Source organism: Mycteria americana, chromosome 9 (assembly GCF_035582795.1).
Source record: "Mycteria americana isolate JAX WOST 10 ecotype Jacksonville Zoo and Gardens chromosome 9, USCA_MyAme_1.0, whole genome shotgun sequence".
Taxonomy (NCBI): domain Eukaryota; kingdom Metazoa; phylum Chordata; class Aves; order Ciconiiformes; family Ciconiidae; genus Mycteria; species Mycteria americana.
In genome coordinates, this window is record NC_134373.1 from 16,234,599 (window position 1) to 16,260,649 (window position 26,051).

A 26,051-nucleotide genomic window follows, 5' to 3' on the forward strand; every position below is an offset into this window, starting at 1 on the left:
AACTCTTCACCTGTGCTAACAGCAGATGTCTGTGGTAGGTAGGGTGAATGTCCCCCCTCTAGCATCTAATGAGACACCTCCTCTTCAGTTGACTGAGATGTTCTGTTTCACCACCCTGTGTATAATGCTGAACTCTTTCCAGGGCACGTGAAATGGCCGCAGATGACAAACGGTCTCCGACACTGGAGTCTACCAGTGATCTACCTCATTCTCCTAGTAGTCCATCTCATCTCACTCATTTCAAACCTCTGACTCCTGACCAGGATGAGCCTCCTTTTAAATCAGCCTACAGCTCTTTTGTAAATCTCTTCCGTTTCAGCAAAGGTAAGTGCTTGGGGGAATGTGTGTGCGTGGATTCTGCGTGCTGTTTTATTGATGCCTTATGCTGCCACATAAACTTGTAAAAACATCTCTGAATATAAAAGCATAATGTCAGATGGCTGGCCAAATGGATGGCGAGTCAGTCCTTTTTGTGAGGGATGTTGCATTTTGCTTTTGGGTGAGCTTTTTAGTAGAGCATTGCTGTGGGAGAAGATAGGCAGCATCTTGCAGCTAGAAATCTGTGGCTGCCTGTGAAGGTCAGAGACAAGCCCGTTAGCAGATGGTATTGTGTAGCTTCTTAGCTGGGCATCTGGATTTCCTTTGCCTGCATGAAGTTTTTGGGGCTAAAAGCAGAGGTAGCCCTCTGCTAGCCTATATGAGCAAAATGTGTGCCTGTCCTTCCAGTGCAAGTTCTTACTCCAGACTTCCTCCATTCCTCACCTTCCTGTGCATCTTGTACCTTCAGCTGGGTGGCAGCTGAGCTGCAATAAAGCAGTGTATTTACAGGAAGTCCACCCTTAATTTGCATGGCTTAGGGGTTCCCCATCAAGAGGTCTGAAGTGTTGTGAAAGTTTTGTATATTAAAAAGTACTACTTGATTTTGGCCTTTGTGCTACATGTATCCTGAAACACTTATATTCTCAGTAGGCAAGCTCTTAAAGAGCTGTGTGAGTTTTTCTTTTTTGTTTCAAAGAAATATACTGCAAAGAGTGGTGAATGAATGGACCTTGGTTTTGTACAAAAACTATGTATCTCTTTGCTGGAGATGGCAAACTTGTCAGCTGCTTTTGTTTAGTCTGTTCATTATCCAGCTCTGCTAAGCATAATTCTCCAATGTTTGGGCTAGGGAAAAAGGGCCAAGATAGCTTTTATAAGCAATAAGCAAACTGATCTGTTCAGACTCTTCTTGCGCAGAATGAAAAATAATGACTTGGTATGACTGCTATTAGTTTGCATAGTAGAATATCACCTGCCATTATTAATTTATTGAAAGTAACATAAGATGTGGTTAATACGGGCTTCACTTGTTTGTCTCTGACAAATGTAGCTGGAGTCAGCAAAGTATTGTGTTGAAAGAATGGGAAAACAACCTTGAAACAGCACATGAAATGGGCATGTTACTGGAATCAATGAGAACCTGTCTGTGCTTGATCCTCTAATGGAAAAGGGTGGTTTATTAAAGGCTGCAGTAACTTTAATGTGACCTCAGTACTGGCTTCTAACATAACTGAAAAACTTTTCAGGGCAGAAGCTGATAATCAAGTGTAGCTATTGCATATAGCAAAAATAATTCATGCTTGCCAGTTTTGGTTTTTTGGACACTTTTCACACTAGGGATATTTCTGAAATAGCCTGAGCCTTGACAGACAAGTTCTACACGCTGCCCTGTTTCCATGTTTTGTATGGTACTTTTCAGATTAAAAATTCATGTCTTTTGTTATGTATAATCATGATCCAAGTGAGCTATTTATGAGAGTTTTTTTACCCTTAGTTTTGCATGCACTGCTTGTTTTCTTTATCATGTCTGAACAGTTTGTTTCTTGCTTTTTGTCAACTCCAGATGATGGCAGGCTTTCATCCCCAGCAGAGAGAGCAGAGGCAGGACAGAGTGATCCACAAGCATTGAGTGGTGGCTGGTCCAGTCCTCAGCATCCCACCAGAGCTCAGTCTCTGAGATCACCGGTTCCTTACAAAAAACAACTCACTAGTGAGCTGCAAAGAAGATCTTCTACAACCCTGGGTAATTTCAGCTCTTTGTGCTACAAGGGAATGTTGTACTAGCCAGTCAGGGATGCTTCAGAGTGGGGTGGAAGGAGGTGAACAAAGGTTTGTTGACTGTCTAGATTGATAGCAGAATTTGGTATTGGGCTACACTGCTTCTGTTAGTGAGGTCACACTTTAACTTCAGAAGCGTGTTCCCTCCACCCTTCTTAGTATTCCAGCAAGATACTGTTGTTGGGGCTGTGCTGTTTCAGTTACAAAACAGTCTGGAACAAAAGAGGCTGCCAAAACACATCCAATGTCTTAAAGTCACTTGAACCTTGATCCTGAAAATTTCTGCTTTGTCTTGAGAGACTTCAGTTTCTTAATATCCACATGCAAACTATAACTTTAGAGCTCAGTCTGAATGGGATTGATGTTAGAGTCTTCAATGGAGTTATAAATGCAGGTTTTTGCTTGTAGCTGTTTTGAGGAGAATTGAATAGGAACTTGTGTCTAAACCTTTTTTATTCCTAACCTTGGAACTATTGCCAGATACCATACTGAATCTTTTTTAGCTGGAATGGGAATTGAATGTGATTTCGAAGGTGCAATTGTGTAATGGCTTTATAAAGATCTGGAAGAGCTAGTAAGTAAATTGCAGGGGTCCCTCTTGAGATCTGCCTGGTTACCGTTGGCCATTTGTGATAGCCTTGAGCAAACTGCTAAGCTGGGTGAAAATCCTGTGTAAGACAGTATTTCCAAGAGTATGGTACCTAGTGCAAACAAATTGGATCTTAAATGTTGTTGACGTGTATCGGATTTTTAGAAAGATGTCTAGTCTTGGTAACTAGGCAAAAGTCCAGTACAGATAACTTGCATTTTCATCTCTCTAAGCCATTTGCATGCTGTTTTGGTTGAACATACTCATCATCTTCCTCCTTGCCCTCTAGTACAGTTTGTGCTATTCAGTTGTATCTGTCACAACAAACCAATTAAGGTTTGTTTTTTGGTTTGCTGCCTTTTTTTTTTCTTTTTTTTTTTTAAAAAAAAAGCTCTTTCTCAAATGCCCCAATTACAGCAGTGTGCTCTTTGCTGATTTGCCAATTTACTTGACTTCATTCTTATATGCCTCTTGTAAATCACTTGGAAATTATCTGGAGATTACAGGTTAGAAACCTTTAGGTGAGGTAGGTCGTTTGGTAGTCAGAAGGCAGAAATAAGCTTGCTGTTTGACTTCCACTGGGAGCAGGCAGCCAGGGAAATGAGACTTAATCTAAGGTGTGGGGGAGGAACTGTAGCTGCATTATTCCAACTCCTTTTCAGGACCTCCATTCGTGTCCCTTGGTTTGGATGAAAGTACGCTTAGAAAAATGTGATGGTGAATCAGCCTGGAAAGAAGTAAAGTTAGACCAAGCAGGAACTGCTGGCTTTTTGAAGAGATTTCTCTGATATTGGGTGCTGAGTGGCCTGACTCACTTGAGTATCTTCCCCCAAATGATCTCAGTGCTGTAACAAACATGAACTCTGTGTAATGCAGGTAGAAGTGTACTGGATTGGTGAGGAGGTTTCAGGGGAGTTTTTCAGGTCATCTCCCTGTATTTGAAGAGCGGTAAAATGCTTGTGTCTCCCCTCTTCAAAAATCAGGCATTGCTTTTTTTGAAGCAAACTTCAGAAAATTAATTTTCATGCCTTCTTTTGTTTTAAAAGGTGCTGAATAATCAGGTCTTTGAGGATTTCCAAACATTGAGCAGAGGAGAATTTTACTTCTGCCATTGCAGCTGATGCTGGGCTGCACAAATAATCTTAGAAATTATTCTCAGATCTAAAGAATGAAAAGTATGAAAAGAAGTGGTATGATTTACATAAACAACTATATCAGTAGGTCTGTTTGCCCACTCAGTTCAGTGACAGTGAGGTGTCTAATCTAGTTGAGTTCGCTTGCAACCTTGTATCTGCAGGCCTGTAAATGTCTCTCTAGGCTTGGCCATTACTCAGATACTTCCTAACGTGGGCAGGTGTAGGCAGGAAAATGCTTAAGTCCTTCCCCAAGGTCTCTCTAGCCTACTTGAGTTTAAATAACATGCCAAGCTTAAGCAAACTGAAAGGAATAAATAAACAAATAAAAGGCTGCTAGTACCTCTAAACAGTGATGGAAAGAAATTGCTCCTGAAGATGCTGACTCCCACCCCTTATCTGTCCATTAGCTTGCACAGTCTGCACAGCAGATATTCTCATTGCTCAGGGACTGTGCTGACTGACAACTGCAAGCACACAACAACATGGAAGGATGGTGGCTTTTGTAGGAAACTGTCTAGCATCAAATATGTAGGATTTCAGTTCTGTGCTGCCCTTCAGGACTGCTTACACGAAAACGTTATAATAGCACCTTACTGGCCTCTGTGAAAATAGGAGAAGCTGCTGGATGCCTAGATTACATCAGAGATGCTCTGTGGGTTGTACAACTGAAGAACCAGTGCTGAGACTCTGCATTGACTTCTGTGGCCTCCCTCTTGGGTAATCTGTTGCATCCTCATGTGTTGGAGTAGGGTGATGGGGAGCTGGTGTCACTTCTAGAGAGACAGTGGGCCCAGCTGGTTGTATTGGACTGCATGTGTCTGTGCATGCTGTCAGCTGAGTGCTTTCAAGGTGCTGGATTGAACCAAAATAGTCTCGTACTGAGATAATGTCACAGCTTGCAAATCCAGTTTAAGGAGAACTAGAAATGCTGACCAATTGGAGGGGGAGCATTGGTAGTAAAAGCACTTCTAGGTTGTTACCCTGTCATGTAGGATAATGCTGTTAATGCTAGACAATTGTAGCAGACTGGCAGTAATAGGGAATGGCAAAGGAGCTTAGTAGGAGTAAGGAAAGGCCAATGATCATATGAGGGGGAAGAAGGCCTGAGGAAAGTGTGTGGCTGTTACTGGGAATCATAAAGAACAAAACTTACTACCAGAGCATCTTCTCTATTGAAAAAGGTTTTGGAAAATGAAAATGCATATTGTAAAATGAAGTTAAGGACAGTTTTCGTACTTTTCATGTCAGTACTTTGTATGGCAGTGACTTGAGGACGATGCAATGTTTGAACTGTGATAGTGAACTTGAATAGGAAATTATATGCTTTGCCAGCAAATAACTAGCAAATCCCTGGCAGGGGTATTTGTTTACTGTTGAAACTGTGTGAAGCTCTCTGTTGTACCTCTTGTATTAGTGTATGGTCAGCTCTCTTCCTGTAAACTGAAACTAGCAGTTAAGTTGCAACAAAGTAGTTCTCATAGTGTTTTTTGACTTGTCATTCACTGTAAAATGAATGCTAAAATATGTAGGTCGTGAAAGAAATTCTGGAAAAATATATTTCAGTGATTCAGTAATTGAGGATGCAGAAAAATTGCATGACGTACTGAGCAAATCTTTCTGTGGCCTGAACTCAGAAGAGTGTACTGAGTAGGTAATCATAGCTGGAATGATATTGCAGGTGTCTTCCCAGTAATCACAGTTCAGGTGGGGAGAGCAGGAAAAAGAGGAGAAAAACAGATAGTATTTCAGAGGATGTATAGGTTTTGCCAAGGATCAGCAGCCATGAATACATATAGGAAGGATGAGGGTTACTGTTGAAATATGAGGATTTTTTTTTTTTTTAGTTGTAGGAATAATTTTTAGCTTAAGAAGGATAAATAGCTTAGAAATGAGTCAAATTGGAAATCTAGATGGGGTTCATTTAGTATATTGAGGCTTTGTTCAGTGAACATGGAGATGGGAAGGGAATGGATAGGAAAAACATAATTGCTGCATAAACTGGTAGTCCTGAGAAGATGTGTTCCACACTCACCTTGGTGTGTTACACTGAAGGGCTGAGATGCAGCTGGCTTTTGTTTGTTAAATGGAAAGTGATATCAAGTGAAAGACGTCTTGCATGAGTGTTTGGCTGGGGAAGAAGAGTAAATGGATGAAGATATGGTAGAGTTGTGGACTGAGAAAGTATAAGGACTCTATATATCAAAATCATGAGGAAGCTGTCTTCAGTTCCTGCAGTTGTTTTTTGCTGGTTGGACAATGACAAGGAAAAGTTTGTGGAGCTGATCTGGTTGTCGTTACAGATTAAATAACACTTAAATAAAGTTTAATTTTATTTTAAAAACCTAATTTCTTGTGTGTAATTTTAATTGTGGCTGGTGGGGTGTGTTGGGATTTTTTTGGGGGTGGGTTTTTTGTGTTTGTGTGGGTGGGGGTGGGGGGGTTTGGTGGTGGTTTGTTTTGTGTTTTTTGTTTTTTTTTTTTAGTAGCATATACTGACTTTGCTGCTTCAGGAGCACTAAAAAAGCTTACCACTACTTAGATGTGTAAGTGTGGTCAGCCCTCTTGGGATCAAATCAAAAGAAGATACGAAATCTTTTCAGAAGTGCAACTGATGGCAGTTGGGATGATGATGTGGGTGAAGCAAGAAAAATACTCTTATAGTTTCTGTGTTTGTGGAAGGGAACATTGAGTTTTGCAGATTTAATGGTGAAATAAGGAAATACAGTTACAATGCTGAAAACATATACATCTGTAAATCGTGTGAGCATTAACTGAGAAAATGGCTGTGGTATTTATAGTAATGGAATTTGGATCAGGAGTAAGAGTTAACCTAAGATTGATACATGTGAATTCTTTTATAAGGATGGTGTTTTAGACACAGTGTGTCCTGTACTGAAGGAATTGTAACTTCTTACATTCTTGCTATACACTGTGTTTTCCCCCAGAAAGGGAGAAATCACGTGATTGAAAAGGAAAAGAGTCAACTGAATTTTAATCTGAGAATTGGTCAGCTTCTCTAGTATGAACAGGTTAGCCATGTGCTCCTACTGCTGATGGCATGCTTTTTGTAATGTAGATGACATCCTTTTGATGTTGTTTTATGTAACACAGAAAAGGGCATTTAACTAACGCGAGAACCAGTGTGGAGTTACCTGTGGCATTTCCTCAGTGCTATGTATATTCATACTGTGGGAATCACTTGCCTGACAAGATTTGTAGCTAGTTAGGCAGGAGGCCTGGTAGTAATTTTTTGAATTAGCAACATTCCTGGAAAGAAGATACTCTTGAATTCAAAAGTTATAGCAGGAAACTCCAGGAAGTAAACAGCATAGATCTTGTGATAGAAGTAAGGAGGAGCCAAAGGTTTCTATGGTATTATCAATATTTTTTTGAAATATTAAAGTCCCTTTAATCACCCTAAAATACTTAACTTGGTACTGTCCAAAAGTATATTTGATTTTTTTTTTTTTGTTAAATAAATTCCAAGTGACTAGCCACAGAACTGGGTTTAAGCACTCTAGAATCTCTTTAAAATCATCTCCTGTTGTGGATTCTTTGTTGTACGTAGGTTATTAAGCAGCTATATGTGGGTTGATTAACTAAAAATATCTACTTAGAACCTGAAGAGGAGGCATGGAATCCCAGTTTTAATCACATTACTCTAAGGGTTTTGATCTCTTGCACACAAAAGAATAGCCTAGTTGTTACTGCACAGCAACAGTTAACATGCTGCTTCTAGTGCTGTCAGCATTCCCGCTGACATCAGTGATATCTAAAGCAGTAAACAGAAAGCAGCCATGTCTGTTCTTCCTGTACTAGAGCGAATCAAAATAAAATGCTAGTCAGATGGAGAGCAGCGAAGCTGGTAAGAAACTTTAAACTATTCAGAAAAGTTGTTGATGTAGAAAAGTGACTCTGAAAATATTTATATGTTCAGGTAAATACAGCACTATGTTTGCAGATCTTTCTGGAGAGCAGGATCCTATTTGTTACTCGTACAGCAATGCTTCAAAGTAATCTAGCATTTTATAGGAAAGAAATTAACTGCGTTACCTTTTATTCAGGAGTCTCTTTGCTATAGTTAATCAGGAATGACTGTACAAGTTCTCAACAACTTGGCTTTTTTTTTTTTTTTTTTTTTTAGAAAATAACAAAACAAAAAAACCTCAAAAATGTGAACTTCTGGATGCATTTTATTCTGAGTTACTGTTTTTAATAGAAACCGAGCAGTTGAGTCCTGAGACTTGCTGTAGTCATTTATAAATAAGTTCAGATTAAGGCATTGACTTATACCAGTCCTAGAATGAATGTGAATATTGTTGCAATTGTTTTGTAAGTATTAATATCCTAGAGGGCATTCTAAAATGAGACTTCAGTGCTTTCTAGAAGACTATTACAAGGTTCATATAGTAGGTTGAAAATAACTTCACTTTTTAAAAGATGTTTTAATTCTCAGAGAACTTAAATCGGTTCTTGTAAACACAGAGGATGGTATTTAAAAGGTCAGTTAAAGCAAGCTATCTGGCATCAGAAGCTCCTTTTGCGGGAGAGGAGTGCAAGGGCAAGAAGTGATACACGCTGTAACTTTGTAAAGTGCATACATTACGTGAACATTTCTCCTTCTAATGGGGCTTTGTATTGTGATGTGAATGTGAGGTATCATGGAAGAAATGAATACTACTCTCTCTCTTCCCTTCCAGACAATCGAAGGAAAGTAGAACCACCTCTTGGAGGTCATGATCCTCGAACAGCAGTTCAGTTAAGAAGCCTCAGCACTGTTTTAAAGCGTCTCAAAGAAATCATGGAGGGGAAGAGCCAGGTACTACTTCTGAGGAATTTGTAGGCCAAACTATCTAGAAACTGAGCTGTTTACTGGGCTTGTCTGAGCTTCATTTTTAGATATGTCATGGGGATTTTTTCAGATGTTTGAAGCATGAGTGAATAAACTCAAAAATCATTGTGTGAGTGCAGGGGAAACAATTTAAGTTGATGATGACTTTTGACATGTCAAACGTCTGTCATATTGTGGGAGTGAAACACTGCAGTTGCTCAGCTTCTTGAACTTGGACCAGATGCTCTCATTTTAGACTCCTTCCTACTTCTATATTACCTAATTTAGTATTAGCTGATAGTTTTCTCCCTTGAATGCTAACCATGGGCAGGTGAAACACATTGACTGTCACAAATAGTAATGAGAATTCTGAGCATGAATTAAATCTGCAACTTACTGTGGTAATGATTGGTCAGCAGTATTTGCTTGAAAGACTTGTCCTGTTAATCAATTTTGATTCAGCTGGATAAGGGTCTGGTGGTTGCTACTGACTTGCTGATTTCACCTCCCTCTGTGTTGGACACTGCCTTTAAGAGGAGGATCTAGTTGAAAGAAGCCACAGCTATTTATAAGTGATGATATAAATAGCTGTGTCTGGGAGCAAGACACGAACAGGCAAAAGTACATTTAATTAAACTGAATGAAGAACAAAAAGGCTTTGGGCTTGGTAGCTTTTACAGGTAGACTTTGAGTAAACTCGCTTAGCTTCCAGTGCTATTCTGCTTGTAAGGGTAACTTCGCTTTGGTAGAGAGGGTGATATTTTTGAGGGTGAAACAAAAGTCTTTTATTACAGCAAGCAGGGCATTGAGAGTGGCCCCTACTAATATTTCAGTTTGCGGCAGCTTCTGAAGGCCCTGGAGATTTTCAGACACCTTTGAATCTATTGGAGAAGGGCTCAAACAGGCAGGATGCAGCAGTAAATGAATATGTCTAGATCTTTCTCTGAAAGCGGTATGTTGTCAGCATGCTGACTTCTGTACAAATGGTAATGCATCGCTGCCTTTGACTGCAGCCATGTCTTGCTTGAGTCACTCCAGGCAACAATTTCTTCCTACTGTGGACTTGGTCTGTCTCTATAGAAGACCACTTTACTGTTGTAGAAAGCATGTGTCAGATCCTGGAAGGTGCTGCTCTAATCAACCTCTGCTGCTAACGGGGGCCAGACTTCTGTTCTGAACCCTTCCTTGTAGGCTGTTCTTGTCATGAGTGTTGGCTCTGACTTCAGCAAGGCAGAGAGCTGGAAGGTGTCAGCAGCAATGGCTGGGTTTCTAAACACCCAGTCATGTGCAAGTGGGGCAGAGGCAATGCTGCTTGGAACAGCCACTGTCTATGTGGCAGAACCAGAGACTTGGCTTATCATGCAGAGCTGCAGCAAAAACTGTTAATCGGCATCCCCTGCAGCTTTGCAGCAGTTCCCTGGCAAAGCTCTTCACTGCATCTTTCCCTGCTTGAAGCTTAGTGTTCATCTTATACGTTTCTGGACTGTCTTGAACACCAGACTGCCTTGAGCAGTCTTTGACCTCTTTCTGTATGAGTTTTCTTGGGTGAGGACAGCATGAAATTGTTGTCTTGTTGATCATAGCTGTTTTGGTCTCAAAATTGGTCTAGCAGCTATGTCAAACTTCACTTTGTGAACATCTTAAAAAAAAAAAAAAAAAACCCAATTCAGGGTATGCTTTTTTTTTTTGGTTATGTGAACATTGGAATAAGGATCATCTTTCTTCTCTGTGGTTACTCTCTTCTCGGGTTGTTTTGAGAAAATTCTTGCAGCACTTTCTCTTCCTAAGAAGAACCCAGAGTATTCATTCTCTCTGAAAAGGCTTATTACCAGAACTGAACTCTAGCAAAGAATGTTTCACAGTCAGAGCTGTCATGTGACCATTAACAGTTGTCTCCTTCCATGGTAATTGTAACTGCTGTGCTCAGAATCATAATTGAGAGATTTGTCTTGCTCTGTTTACAGCTACAACACCAAGTGGAAGTTTTAACTCTTTGTTTTCAAGTCTTAAAAACAAGACAAAAATTCCTGTGGCTGCACCCATGCTGTAAATCGGTATATGTCGTTATCTGCTGAATGTGTATTCCACAGTTGTCTTCACATAGCAGTTAACCTGGAGTTTTGAAACAGCATCAATCTGGGACACAGGCTTTTACAACTGTTTACTGAAGTTTTGAAGACTTTGATCATATAACAAAACTTTTTATATGTATCTATAATCCTTTCAAAGTACATCCCAGTATTAGCTGTTGAAATGATCTTCCTGCACTGATGATTCCTGATAACTTGACTTACCCCTGGATAACAGCTTCAACTAATGTGTGGGGTTTGTGTGGTGTGTGGGGTTTGTTTGTTTGTTTGTTTTAAACTGTGCTAGATGAGGGCCTGTCATGTGCTAGGGGAAAATGAGAGGGAAGAGCAATCAGTACATCATATGTTTGTTTCTTCTTGACTTTTATCTACAGCTCATGATAGTTTTTATCTGTTTTGCTTCCATCTTGGATCAAGAAGACAAAGACTTACTAGATGTATTCTCACAGTTAAGAGCTCTCTCAGCCTTCTGGCTCCCTATAAAACCACATGAAAAATCCTTTCTGTGCATGTGTGTGCTTATACACAAGAGTGTGCGCACACACGCATATATGAATATATGAAATTGTCCTTTTCGTGTGCACAGTCTACAAAGCAATGATGAATCTAAACATGCTTTTTTATTTAAAAAAAAAGTTTTTCTCTGCTGCCTTCCCTTGTTAGGACAGTGACTTGAAGCAGTACTGGATGCCTGACAGCCAGTGCAAAGAATGCTACGACTGCAGTGAGAAATTCACCACCTTCCGGCGGAGGCACCACTGTCGACTTTGTGGGCAGATCTTCTGTAGTCGATGCTGCAATCAGGAAATCCCTGGAAAATTCATGGGCTACACAGGTAGGGTTTATCTGTTGAGAAGCAGAACGTTCTCTGCGTGCTCAGCTCTGTTTGGATTACTGCATTTTAGATTCTGGCATCTGCTAGAGAATGCTGTACGGGTCTCTAGTGGGCTTTTAGAAATAAGCAAAAAGAATCACAGGACCCAGTTCTGCCAATTTCTTCATGCACAACAGTGGATTATGCCATGCCTGCTTATTTTTACCAACACTACGTCCATGATGACAAAACAAATACGTGGCTGCTACTTAACAAGGATGTTCACTACAAAAAGTGTGCTCAAGTAAAAGCTGCTCTTAGTAATGGTAGTTTTAAAATGTAATGAGCCATGTTCTAATTGAAGGTGAGGGAAACTCTTTCAGATACCAATTACCAAACTCTAGACATCTCCTGATGGTGGTAATGATTTCCAGACATCAGCTGGTACGTCATATCTGACTGGCTATTGTTGTACCATGATTTCAGTGTGCACATGTGCTCTCTCTCCCCACCCCCGCAACCTGTTTCTCTCTTACCGGTCATGTGTTATGCATCATTTGACTTGGAGAAATTCCCTGAGTGTATAATTATCTGGGGTTTTGCCCTTTAAGGGAACATGAGAACTAGACTTAAACATGCAAAGAGGTTTCAAAACAGGAAATCCTTCTTTTCTCACCACTATACACCTCTGATCCTGTAGGAACAGAGTACTGTTTGTTCCTGTTCACTTACACTCCCTGGTTCCCCTTTCCATAGGGGATCTCCGAGCCTGCACTTACTGCCGCAAAATAGCCTTAAGCTATGCACACTCCACAGACAGTAACTCCATTGGAGAAGACTTAAACGCTCTGTCAGATTCTGCGTGTTCTGTATCAGTGCTGGATCCTGGCGAGCCACGCACACCAGTTGGGAGCCGTAAAGCTAGCCGCAACATCTTTCTGGAGGAGGATCTAACCTGGCAAAGGTAAAGTGAATGGCTTCATGCTGAGCTCCAGAATCTTAACTGTGTTTTCAGGCTGACACCTGCCTAGACAAAAGCTGGTGGTTTCCATCTAGGAAACTTAGAAGTATATCCCCCGTAAAAAGATTCTAATCCTGTGCTTGCTTCTAATATTCTTTTCTTCAAGTTGAAATGCGGAAACTTTTCTAGTGGAGTTTTAAATTAGTTGCAGTTCTTCCTTTAACCTATTGAATCAGTAATTCTATGCCAGTGACAGAGCAGGCTTTTAGCTTCAGAGTTTAAAAAGACAAAACCAAAAAACATCCTTTCTAACCACCAATGTATCGAGAGGAAAGTCAAGGTAACACTGATGCTTTACCTGTCAGGTTTTGGGTTGGGCAAGAGAATATAAGAGATCCTGTTTCTGTAAATAAGAGAGAAATGGTGGAAGTAACCACCTGTTTCAACTGAAGTAGGATTGAAAGGACAGCTATAAAGGTTCTCTGATCTCCTTTCAAAGTGTATTTTCTCTTATTGCTCTCGAATGAGGGGATCTTTATTTTTGGAAGATGAATAGAAGAACACTGTACTTCTCAAGTGGTATGTAAGTTAATTTCTGAGGACCTTGATTCAATTTAATGTGGGGGGAGAAAGAAATAATCAGATGTGGTGTTTGTGCTCATTTTCCTAAAAACAGAACAGGCAGGTGTGAAACTACTGAGGAGGTCTTGAGTCAGAGCCTTTCTTTAACTGAGGGGTAGTGTTAGTGACATGTGCCTCTCTCAGCAGATCTCTTCTAGTGGTTCTGATAGTATTAAAACAAAAACCTCAAAACCAACTGTCTTCAGAAAATGCCCTGACTCTTGCTTTGCATGTTGCTCTTCAGAGTATGGTGCTCCTATATGGAAGCAATTAAATAATCAGCTTTAGGCCCAAATAAAGGAAGGTACTTCTGGTTTAGTGTCATAGCCATCTAAAGCAGTAATGTTGCAATGCTTGGGATAAATACTAACAAATTTTGAATTGGGGAATAAGTATGTGCACTTGGAATGCTTCTCTTCAGGTATATAAAATAATAGAAGGTATCATTAGTTCTGTCTTCTGATGTGTTATGAGTATCTTTATTATGGCAATTCAACAGCTTGTAGACATGAACATGTAAATAAAGTATTTATATCTTTATTTTGGGCAGCTTCTAGCACTGGAGAAAAATACTGCCTATTCTTGAAAGGCTGATAACTCTTTATGTACTGGAACACTTAGTCTTGTTGGGAGACACTGAGTAAGCATGGGCTGCTTTTGTGTGTGAGAGGGAGAGAGATTGAGATTGGGTAGTTTATTGTTGCTTTAGGAGGATTAAAATTTTCTTCAGTGCTTGTTGCTCTTAAAACGTAAAACTTTGCAGTGGGGGGTACAGTGCTTTTTTTTAATACTGCATTTGGCAAGTTCCTGATTGACCTTCAGTTGTTTAAACTCGATATACTGAATTTAAACAGCACCACAGTGGAAAGTGGCAACTCACAGCTTCATAATGGAAGCAAAGTTTGTTTGTTTGTTTGTTTGTTTTTCTAATATGTGCCTTCTGTGTGTGAGAAGTAGTTTGCTTCAAAAGAAAACTTGGGAGTTGAGTCTCTTCCCAAAATAATGTATCTGAGATAAGGCTCTTGCCTCTCCTGCTGTCATACGCTGCAAAGCAGTGAGAAGAGCATTAAGGGGAGTGATGCTATATTTACTTGTCTGACGTTGCTCTGCTCTTTGAGCAGTTGGAACATAGAGGCATGGGCTCCTGCTTTAACTAACTTGAAGGGCAGTGTCCTTTAAAAGTGAAGGAGTGGTGTACTCTGGGCAAGTACAGCTACTCAGGCAAAGTTGTATTCTGTAAATTTTCTCATGAAGAGCATTTATCACACTAGTAACATGTCTACATCCCAGAGCACAGCCAGTAAGGCTGTATCAGTTGGAGTGTAGTGTCTTACATCTGATACAGTTTTGCCAGTAGGAATTTTATATTGATGGTGTACGAACATCTGCTCTCCTTCCTCCGGGCGTGGAAGGAAGAGGAGGGCAAAGGTGATAATGATGAGGTTAAACAATTACAGAAGGTTGTCAGGCTATCTTGGGAAAAGCTGTCTAGCAATAGCTATAGATAGCATTGCTTGGATTGCAAAGATGATGTGTTGGGGAGATGGGGGCAATGCCTCTACCTCCAAAGCATGGAATAGCTGCCTGTAAGGAAGGAAGATGTGTAAGAAAGTGATATAGGGGAAGAGGGCGGGAAGGCAGGATAATATTGAGAAGTGGGAAGAGGTTGTATTGTCCAAGACTTGAGTCTGAAGGGAGAAGACTTGAGCATTCTCAATGGGGAAAGATTTCCCTATTCCCTCATTGATTTAATAATCATGGGTGTGAATGAGAGGTAACATCATAATTAACTGTATTTTAATTCCAGCTGTGCTGACACTGCTGCATGTGGCAAATCTCAAATATCTGTAACATGCTCCTTTTCCTTGCAGTTTGATTCACCCAGATTCTTCAACTACCACGCTGTCTGCACGCCTTGGGTCTGTCCAGGAGGATGCAGGGAAGTCACCAGCTAGGAACAGGTAAACTAATCATATCTGAGTATTTTCTGTTCTGGATGCACTCCTAGCACACTCTTCACTGTAAAGCCTGTATTTTGGGGCTTGTTTTTACTGAGCATGCTGTTTTACATCTAAAATGGGACACCCCACTACCCATATGTAATGGTAAGGAAAGACCATTTATGTACATATTCATATTAATAAATGTACTACTTTTGAGGGACCTGTAGTTTGCTGCTGAGTCAGTCAAATAGAGGTGGTGGTGAAGAGGACAGAAAGGGAAAGAAGTGGCTAAGAAAGGTGGAGTTCCGAGGAAGCTGAAGAAAAGGAAGTAATAGAGACTTTGTAATGGGAGGCAAAGACTGAGGTCATGGAGGAGCAGAGGTGTAGTTTTTGTTTGTTTGTTTTGTGGTCCCCCCCGCCATGTGTTCCCTCTGCTCTTCCATTAAGTATAATCTTGTTACTACTAAGTTACTAGGCTTCCTTAGGCTAAAATCCCATCATAGGTCTTTATGCAAGAGTGCTGGAATGAACTTGGAAATGTTCATGAGAGCTTTAGTATAAGTTGTGAATGCTTGAGCTTAATCCCACTAAATAGGCTGGTATTAGAAGAACAAGTAATTTCCACTTCACAGTGCTTCTGCTATGGTTCTGGTTACATACTTCCATTATGGTTAAATTGGGGAAATAAAGGTGAGGCAAGGATATGAGGAACAGAGGAAAGATAATCCAAATTTCAGTGTTGGAGTCAGGAGATATTCAGAGACTTCTTTGCATTGGTGTTACAGGAATGCAGAATGTTTAGCAATTTGGAGGCATCTGGCAGGACCAGCGAAGACTAGGGAACTCGGCTGAGAAGGATACTGGGTGTGCCTTTCAGGGAACAGACTGCTTGGAGTCTTTATCTTCTGTGTGATGGGGATAGTTAGGAGGAGATGCACACTGACTGTACAGCTGAGAACCAAAGATCTCACCTAGGGGGAGTAAAATACTGCTGAATAAACTAGTATCAAAAATCAATTCTGGGCGAACATGGCAAGGAGTCCAGTGTTAAAAGTTCAATGCTAAATAACTGCAGTGACGTCAAGAAATATCTGAAACCTTGAGGATGCTCTCCTGCTTGCTCTGTTTGAATTGATGTTGTCTATTTTAAAAGGCCTTTGCTGTTTGCTCACACATGCAGTAATAGGAGGGTTCCAAGCTGGACCTGGCAGGTCCAAACTGCTCATTCAAGTAAAATTTTAACTCTCTGGCTATTCATGGCCTCACCATAGTACTTACCTGTCTGGACTCAAATTTGAGAAGTAACGATGAGGTATAACCTATCTCTGTCAAAATTCGGAACCTGTGGAAACAAAGCTATTGGCTTTGGGCTAAGCAATGCTAGTCTTTAGATCTTCTCAAAGCAGCTGTGGATGTTTCTTTGAGGCAAGCTTGACCATGCCTCTTTCTACATGAGGTGAAGCAAAAAAGGTGCAGGCTGAGTGCATTTAGATGCAGGTAGCAGAAGTTACTTAGTATTATTTGTTTTCCCTGTGGGTGGGGGATATGTGTTGGGTTTTTTTCTCTCACTGATTATTTATGGGGAAAAAAACAGCACAACAGTCAAATGTTGCAAGTGGAGGGATTCAAACTTCTCCTTTGCAGGTCATTCTAAAGGATAGGTATTTTCATTGCAAAATCTCCCCCTCTGTGTTTAGAAAAGATAAATACAATAAAGTCCCAGATGTAATTGGTGATCATAAAGACACAGATATGAAATCTGACTGTTCTAACTCTTGCTTAATGCCCTTCTACACAAATTAAAAATCCCTGCTGCTTACAGGTAGGTGGCACAGTTAAAGTAGCTGTTGCAAAACAACTGGGAGGAGTGCTTAATGATGGACTTTCATGTCAGTCTCATTTTCTACATAAGAATGCTTTCTGTTAAGCTGCATAACTCTGCCAGTTCTAACTTTAACTTGAGAGCATCTGAACAGTAGAAGACTGGCAGAGTTTTAGCCTGCCTTGAATGCCTGACTATGGCAGAAAGTTTTTGCTTATCACCCTTAGATGTATATGGATGTAGTGCCAATATAGTTTCCTTTGATTCTGCATAAATGACTAAAAGGACCTAACTAAAACCCTTTATCAGCCCTGTATTCTTCCTCAAGAGATGGAGGAGGAAAAAGCAGTGATTTTGAGACTATCGTACTTTCAGTGCCTACTTCCTTGCAGTACAAAAGCTGAAAGAGGGTGGCATTGCTATTTCATGCCTGGGCTCAGCTACATCATCCGTTGAGAATTCTTGGGAATAATTAGAGTGTCTGTTAACTTCACAGAGCTTGCTAAGTGGCTATTTGAGTTTCATTCCAAAGACTAGAGGCTGGCAACAGTTCTCATCACTGAGACTGCTACAAGCCTCTTGAGTCAGTTCAGCATTGGCATTTTGAACTTCCCTGTTGCTGTATGCAGAAGCGTTTTCCATCCTCACTTCTTAGAGTGCTGTTAGCATGAATAGCTTACACTGCATGCTTTTTGCTGCTGTGTGATGAGAAGTTGCACTCTGGTTATTCAGAGGCTTAGTCTAGTTGTGGGATATTGGAGCAGAGGGTATCTGGAACTTGTATTTGCATTTCTAGCTTTGCAATGATTATTGCAAAATGGTGTGTTTGTACTGGAGTGCATAGCCAAGATTTCCTAACAGCTGGGTTGAGATCAGGTGGATGCTCCATATCACAGTACAAGGGAAATTGCCAAGCTAGAGTGACCTCCAGCAGTTTAGCCACCCCAGGGAACAGGTGGTCAAACTTCCAGACTCTGCAAGCTATCAGCTATATATTTCAGAGAGCTGAGGAGAAGGAATTTTAAATGGGTCAATGAGAGGGGGAATCTTGGAGCCCTGTTACAGGGATCCTGGTGTTGGCTGCCCTTGCTGGCATCTGTATTGCCTCCAAACCACTGGAGCTTCTAATTACCCAGCATCCCATCCCTTCCCCAGTCTATTCAAATACAGACATATATGAATTGCTGTGCCTAAACTTAGTTCTAACTGCTTCCTATAAAGAGCTTTACAAAATTTTATGTTTAACTTAGATGTTCCAAAGCAATACACTTGCTTCCTAGGGATCCTTTCTTCTGCTTTGACAGGAGAGAAGCTTTAAGCAGTAAGTCTGTACTGAGGAGACTGAACAATGTCACAGGCTTAAGTTCCTTTTTAGCATGCTACAAGATCAATGCCTGCTCTGGTGAAGCACCGCACAATGAACACTTATACTTCAATTCTTCTCTCTTCCACTACAGATCAGCCAGCATCACTAACCTGTCACTGGATCGGTCAGGTTCACCAATGGTGCCTGCCTATGAGACATCTGTCAGCCCCCAGGCCAGTCGCACACATATGAAAGCAGAGGCCAGCGAAGATGAGCGCAAAATCCTTCTGGTACTTTTCAGATTTCTGTTTGTCTTGCTCTGTGAAGGCAATGAAGTTTGCTTTTCTTGTATCATGCCTCAGGAGTATCTTGCTGCCTTTAAAGGCTCTTGTCTGAGCACTCTTACCTGGACCCCTCCTCCAGGTGGTGCAGGGATGGAGAATATTGATGCTGCTTTGGACACTTCCATCTTCCTGAAACAAATCATAGTTTAATGTGGTGTTTGCATAAAGGTGTTTACAGTTTTAGTCTTGGGAAATGTGTTACACAGTGTGGAGTTGGTGTATGGTGGCTCCTTGTGGGTTAAACCTATCATCGTTGCAGCTGTAATGCAATGACCTGATTCTGTATTTGTCTAAGTTCAGATTTTCCCTTTCGTAGGCCACATAATCAGAAACTTTAAATGGCTGCTTCAGAATGGTTACACCATGATGAATGAGTTAAAGGTGTTACAGATTATTGGGCCAAGACATAACTTGGCCCCTCCCCTTGTTTGCAGAATAAATATAACATTTTGTAGAAGGTTGTAGTGACGTACTTTTTCAAAGAAAAATCAATGTGCAGCAGTGTTCTGTGTAATCCTATTATCCCCTCCCCACAGAGGAAGTGTTATAGGTGGCAATTACTGTACAATGTTCAGTAGCAAACAGTGTTTCTTTTCTTTGAGAGAGGGGAAGCGTTTCCAACAAATGGGGCAAAAAAGATGCAGAGAAGGGAAGGGAGTGTTTTTCACACATTAGAAGATTCAAGATTGCTCCCCATTGCCAATTCAAAATCAGGAAGGCCAGTTTCTGTGTTGTCAGGTATTTGCCTGCTGTCAGCAAAATGCCTACAAGTATTCCTGAGGGTGCAGAAACAGTCTAGTTCCTGTTCAGTTGCACAACTCCTTTCCACGGTGCTCTGTAAATGGATAACCACGTGAGGGAGAAACATTTTTAAGGCACATCTTTACACCACCCTGCCCCGTGTGTGTATGTTAATGCAGGAAAAATGAAATTTAAAATGCTGTGAACGCAACTTGGACCAAGATGATCAAGTCACAGTGCACTTCAGCTTCACATTGTTTAATTTTTTGTCTGTTTCCTTCCTGGGGGGAGAAGAGGATTGGTAGTATCACTTCTGTTCATGTAAGTGCAGAAGATGCAGTGTCAATTAATGTAGGATTTTCTGTGAATTCCCACTGTTTGTTTAATGCCCTTAGCATGTGGAGCTGACTCTATATCAGGAGTTAATTTAAAGCTTAACATATTCCATTCAGAAGACTAATGAACTTTGTTCATGAAATAAAAGGTAGAGGAGGATGTACGTACACTGGGGTAAGCACATACTTCTGTGAACTAGAGGTCAAAATCCTTGAGTTGAAAGGATTTGCTGTGTTCTGCCAGTTTCTCCAGTTTACTGAATTCACCATGTGAGTTAAGGGTAAACTACAAGGCAGCTGAACTGTGGAATTGCCAGTTGCATCAAATCTTGTGATCCTATGATGTGTTCTGTTACTGATCCATTTGACTCCCTACCTGATACCAAAGGGGAGCTGCTGACATTGGTTTTAGGATAATACCCAGGACAGACACTGCTGGAAATAAAAGCAGAAAGCCAGTCCAGTAACAGAAGTGGAGCAAAACTCTTGGATCTCAGGGCACCCTTGGGAAAGTGCAGTAATGTGGGTCTGGCAGTTAACTGGAAAGCTGAAACCAGTTAAAATCTAATTAAAGCTTTTTTCCCCTTTGTTACACAAAAATAGAGTGAGTGAGTCATTTGAGAAAGTGAGCTGCAGTGTCTCTTCTCCCCCCCTTGGGATGCTCTGTTGTGCTCTCCAAATAATCCCAGGTCTCAGTTTCCACTCTGCAACAACGTATTGTGCTGTGCCAAGCCAGGGTGTGTATGGGAAAGCAAAAGGGGCCAGGTGCAGAGAGACAGCTCACTTTGGATGTAGCATAGACTACACAAGAGTTGGCACACATGCTTAACAGGCCCGAAAATAAGTTCAAGGTATAGGCTGAAGTGTTCCAAGCAGTCAGGGGAAGGGATCCACAGATTCAGAAATGGTTAATTGAGGGAGAGGTACACACATTTTTTGCTTAGTGGCCAAAGCTAGCAGTGTCTAAAAAAGGCTTGATACTGGACAATAAAAAAGGAATCCTTGATAAGGAATGGTATCCCAGAACTTGAACATAGCAGTGTGCATTGCTGTGTCAAGTACTTGCTTTATATCTGGGCTTGATAATGGACTAGTATGCTTCACAAAGCCTAGGTTGAGCACAGATTCTATAGAAAAACCCGCTCCAAAGGATGAGTTTTCATTGTCCTCTATATTTACACATGCCACCTGAGTTTGAGAAGAGGGTGCAAGAGGGCAGTAGTGAGGACGTAAGTATCTTGTAGGCAGTACAAAATCTTGCCACATTAAAAACAAAAACCCCCTTAACTCTGAGGGTACCCACTTTGTTTCTTCCTTGTTCTCAACTTTATATAAAAGGAGGGCTTTAAGGAGCTGATCTCATGTCTGTTTGCTGTTTCTCTTTGCACCTTCGCATAGGTTGTGCAGAATGGCTTAGATTTTATGCCAGTTTGTGGAGGGCTCTTGATCTAGAAGCTCATCTGAGGGCCCAGGTTGATGTCCTTGAAACCAGTACTAAGGTCAGACTAGTAAGTAACTTGCACATCTCCCTGTCCAGGACTCAGTCCAGCTGAAAGATCTGTGGAAGAAAATCTGCCATCACAACAGTGGGATGGAGTTTCAAGACCATCGCTACTGGCTGCGGACACATCCCAACTGCATTGTAGGAAAAGAGCTGGTCAACTGGTTCATCAGAAATGGGCACATAACCACAAGGTAACCCTGATGCTTTAGGACAGCAGGTGTCTTCTGTCTCTGTGACAGGAGTTGTGAGTTTTAGCTGATAGAGGGTACCTTGGACTTCAGAGAGAGACCCCTTTGCAGGGAGATGAGAAAGAAAGAAAATTCAGATCTCTTCTTTACTGCCTACCAAAGCAGGTAGGGTTCTGACGCTGTGTGGCCCAAAACAACAGGGCACAGGGAGCTACCTGGTTTGGAAGGCAGTGTGGGAGGCAGCTAATGGGACAAGTATCACTCAAACAGGTGGAAAACAGTGAGTGTATTACAAAGACTGTCCAAAAATGTTCACTGATACTCCAAATGGCAAGTCTGCCCCTGGGATCAGAGATCACTAATAGTGTTTGATAGCTAAATTTTTGGTGGGGCTGGCAAACCTTGTAAAGTGGGTATAAAGAATCCGGTGTATTTAACTATGCAAGAGGGGGAATAAAACTGAGATGGTTCTTAAGTGTAGAGCAACAGTTCTCACTCAGCAGAGGTGCTCAGTATGTGTAATTCAAGCTAACAATATTGGAGGAGCACAAACAATGTCTTAATCATCTGTTGGACACCTCAGCTGAGTTTAGAGTACTGGCAGTCTCTTCATCTAGCTCCATGCTTGAACCAATACACTCTGCTGCCTCTCAAAATATTATAAAATAGTGTCTGGTTAAACATGGCAATGGGATACTGATCAGTCAAATAGTGCATAGCAAACGACTCTTTCCTCTTGTAGCATGCTTGTACCATAAACCATGTGTGTTTAGAACTAGACTTAGAAAACCATCTCTATTCTTACACCTCCAGGGTCCAAGCTATTGCAATAGGACAAGCATTGGTTGATGGACGCTGGCTAGAATGTGTCAGTCATCATGATCAGCTCTTCAGAGATGAGTATGCTCTCTACAGACCATTACAGGTAAAAGGAGTAGGAAAGCTATGGTTCTTTCTGGGTTTTGCAGCTGAGTAGAACCTTTTCTAATCCTGTTCTCAGCAGCCATTGTATGTTTTATAAATCAGCTCTCCTGTACAGAGAACTGGGCTCCAGGCCTTTTTCCTTAGTGGTTTAAAGCCTGAGGAAGCTGTGTTTGCCCAGAAAGCTTTGGGGCTGTCCTCTGTGGAGGATGAGTTGTTACACGTAGCGCTGCCTAAAGTGGAGCACTAATCTAGGCCTCTCATGGTGGACATCTTCAACGGAGGCCTTGGCATGGCACAGTCTGTGCTTGTGGCAGCTGTGCTATCATGTGCAGAATCTAGAATCTGTGTGCAGTTACTGGTGACTGAGACACAACGGTGGTCTTCCGTTTCAAAATTCCTTCTTTAAAAACTTCCAAAGAATGGGTGTTTTCGATATACAGTATTGGACCTTATATATTGTATTGGTAACCTTCTTCTGATCTCCAGCGATGACAGTAATAAAGCATTCAGTACCTTAGCCACATGATGCAAGACTGGGAGGGGGTCTTTGTCATGCCTCCCAAATAGGACTGGCTAGCTGAGGGGGAGGCAGGGAACCAGTGACCAGAGATGCTATTCTACCGTATTTCATTGCAATCAAACTTGCTGAGGGGTAAGAGCAGTCACTGGCCTGAGTGATGGGGTTGTTTTTTTTAACTGGAAAAAGATATCTCTGTAGCATCTCTGTTACCTGAAAGCATTCAGTTGAGAGTCTTCCATGTTCTGCAGCTTCTCACAATAAAGAATGGCTCAGCTGTCCCATGGACCTCAGTCAGAAAGCTTGCAGCTGTTAGCATCTTGTCTTCCGTGTGCATTTGAGCTCTTGGCCACAGTCACATGGTCTTCCATTGAGATTGCTCTGGGCTTCATCTGGCATCTCCCCTAGTTAACTGTACTGTCTCAGCTTGCTAGTAAAAGCTTGCCCTTAACTAGCAAGTGCTTGTGGATCCCTGTTTGTAACTGTAAGGGGCTTATGTTATTCAAGGTTTAAAGGCAATTCTTGTTCTCATCAGGTCAAAGCACTGGCTGATCTCATTTCTCCTGGGCAAAGAGTCAGGAGAAACAGTGTTGTTGACTCAGTTGCTTGCTGCACTCACTGTAGCCAAAGGAATGATAGTGAGAACTTCCTCTTGAGGTGACTGGAGGCATGAGGATGGTTGATAGAAATTGCTTAGATGCTCTCCACGTTCTCTGGCACTCCAGCCAGGCTTTGTTTTGATGCAGTAGCCCTAGCTAGAGCCTGACTTGTGAGTGAAACTCTTAGAGCTACGTTGGTCAGTCACAGAATTGCTCTAGTAACTTAGAATTAGCCTCCACCAAAAGCTGCATGTGCTGGTTTCTGGGCAAAGGGATATGGTCATCACCCACCTCAGCTGAGGATAGGCAGCATTCAAAACTGCTTAGCTGGATGTGGTGACAGAAAATGTGCAGGAGAATAAACTTGTCTTTTAGCGCCACTTAGTCACAACTTGTGGGGAGGAGGCAGAGACTAAGCACGTGGGAAGTGTAAAGAAATACTTGTTTCCTGTCCCAAAGAGTTCCTATTTCATGCCAAGGGGGGTGGCTCTATGACTAACTCGGCTTAGCCCACTGAGAGTGTCCTCTGATTTTTAAAATGTCTGATCTGCATTTGTAGCAGGCTGCTTTCTAAGGCTGCTTAGTATTTCAGCAGAGCTACACTTTAACACCTTTTTTCCTTCCTTGTCTTCTAGAGCACGGAGTTTTCGGAAACCCCATCTCCAGATAGTGATTCTGTGAACTCTGTAGAGGGGCACTCTGAGCCATCCTGGTTCAAAGACATCAAGTTTGATGACAGTGACACAGAGCAGATTGCTGATGAAGGAGAAGATAACTTAGCCAGTGAGTTTCACCTGAGTCTTGTTCTCACTCTGTCTTCTCCCCTGTTATCCCCAGTCCTTCAGGACATAGTAGTTTAACCATGTCTTGCTTTATGTGTGCCTGTGTGTTTGTGTGTGCGCGCATGGGGCTGTAAGGATCTAAGCAAACTATAACCTAGCTAGTCCTCCTGTTTCTTATGATGGATACAGTATTTTGTATTTAGTGGAACCGGTAAAGCTTCATACTTCTAATGGAGGAGAAGCATGTAAATTGCTGTCTTCTGTTTCTCAGGCAGACTTCTGCTTGATTTGGGCCCTATAGTAATGCACTAAAGAATGCCCAATATGTCAGCATGCACACATGAAGATAAGATTAGAACTATGAAAATACTGTATTCCTGTAGTATTGCACACTGGTCTTTATGTATTAAAGACAATTTTTCTCCTCTCCGGTACCCTCATGATACCCATTTGAACCCTTCTCCTCCCTGTATCTTCCCCCTTACCCAACACTAAAAGACTCCGCCAGCCCTAGCAAGCGCACTTCAGTCAGCAGCTTCCAGTCCACAATGGACAGTGATTCAGCCGCCTCCATCAGCCTGAACGTGGAGCTGGACAACGTGAACTTCCATATCAAGAAGCACTCCAAGTACCCACATGTGCCCCCTCACCCTGCCGACCAAAAAGGTATGAGGTAGTCACCAGCTGGAGTTGCACATGATGGAGAGCTGGGCCCTAATAATACTGATCTATTTGGACACTACTTTCGTAGCTGTCTTACAGAGGGGGAAATATGATATTTAGCTGGCACTCGCTTGCAGTTGTGATGTGCTCACCTCTGAGGAGGCTCAGTAGACCTGTTGAAACACCTTCTCTGCAGAGTGTGTAACTTCCCCTGTGACTTTCTCTTTGCAGTTGAAGCAAAGTCTCCCGCCCATATGTAGTAGGGCAGATCCACATTTACAGTTTCTGGCTAACTGGGGTGGAAACCAGTTTGATATGTTTGAGATTTTGAGATATGATTTCTCTACAGTTTGAGATTAAACTGGAAAAGCAAGCAAGAAAAAAACCCCCAAACAACAAATGAACAAAATTAACTTGGAAGAGATCTGTGCTGACTTCTAATTGTACCTTAATAAGCTTACATTTGACAGAAGAATCTTACTGATATCCAGTAAGGCCTAACTTAATCCATATATGTAATATTAGTTCAAAAGAGAACATCCACTTAAGCGAAGTAGGAAGAAATCAAATACTGAGTGTTGAAGACTTCTTTTGAAAGTTTTTTCTCCTAAATAGGTACTAAATTAAAAGACTCTAAGCAAAATTCTTATGGAGAAAATAATGTGCCTGCCTGCTGACAACTGCATTCTCTAAATTGGACAAGGGCTGACTGAAACCAGGGCTTGCCACTGGCTTGGGTCTAGTATATTCTAGTTGCTTTACATGCTGGGTAGTGATTGATGTCTTTGCTCTGCTTCCTTACCTAAGGTTACATCAGCTTTGTAGACTTCTATCTTTGGCTACTTCTAAGGAGTTTCTTATTCTTAATTATTGTTTCACCCCAACCCTTCAGTATTTCCAACTTTAAAAGATGATTTAGTGTTAAATAACTTGAACTCCTTGTCATGAATTCTTCCTTCTATAAAGTTTAATGGATCTCTTCTGTTGTTGTGAATCAGAATGCAAGACTTACCTTATGCTTGCATACAGATTGCATTTTCTGAAACTGTGAAATGGTCACTGAAGAGAGTGAGGGAGGAGAACTGGTCACAGCTGACTTTCAAAGTATGTTAGACATGGGGGAGAGAGTGAGGCAAATTAGAGGGGGTATTTATCAGTGCCTATTGTAGTAACCTTTTGTTATTTGCTAAAAATATGTCTAGAAGAAGGGAAATCTAACTGCTTATTTTTTCCCCCAAAGAGAG

General features: G+C 41.4%; 1 protein-coding gene across 6 annotated transcripts in view; it reads left to right on the forward strand.

Annotated features, from left to right (window-relative positions):
• PIKFYVE (phosphoinositide kinase, FYVE-type zinc finger containing) overlaps positions 1 to 26,051 on the forward strand; it is a 68,653-nt gene that overhangs the window by 2,672 nt on the left and 39,930 nt on the right. For 4 of the 6 annotated variants that reach the window (XM_075512674.1, XM_075512675.1, XM_075512673.1 and 1 more), the window contains exons 2-12: positions 143 to 324; positions 1,883 to 2,062; positions 8,523 to 8,641; positions 11,407 to 11,578; positions 12,314 to 12,521; positions 15,011 to 15,100; positions 18,362 to 18,500; positions 21,168 to 21,325; positions 22,136 to 22,247; positions 23,998 to 24,145; positions 24,643 to 24,810. In XM_075512674.1, coding sequence (XP_075368789.1) covers positions 153 to 324; positions 1,883 to 2,062; positions 8,523 to 8,641; positions 11,407 to 11,578; positions 12,314 to 12,521; positions 15,011 to 15,100; positions 18,362 to 18,500; positions 21,168 to 21,325; positions 22,136 to 22,247; positions 23,998 to 24,145; positions 24,643 to 24,810 — 1,666 coding nt within the window. In that variant the 5' untranslated portion in view covers positions 143 to 152. Of the gene's footprint in view, positions 1 to 142; positions 325 to 1,882; positions 2,063 to 8,522; positions 8,642 to 11,406; positions 11,579 to 12,313; positions 12,522 to 15,010; positions 15,101 to 18,361; positions 18,501 to 21,167; positions 21,326 to 22,135; positions 22,248 to 23,997; positions 24,146 to 24,642; positions 24,822 to 26,051 lie in introns of those variants that run through there. The other 2 variants (XM_075512678.1, XM_075512676.1) reach the window with 2 other exon arrangements.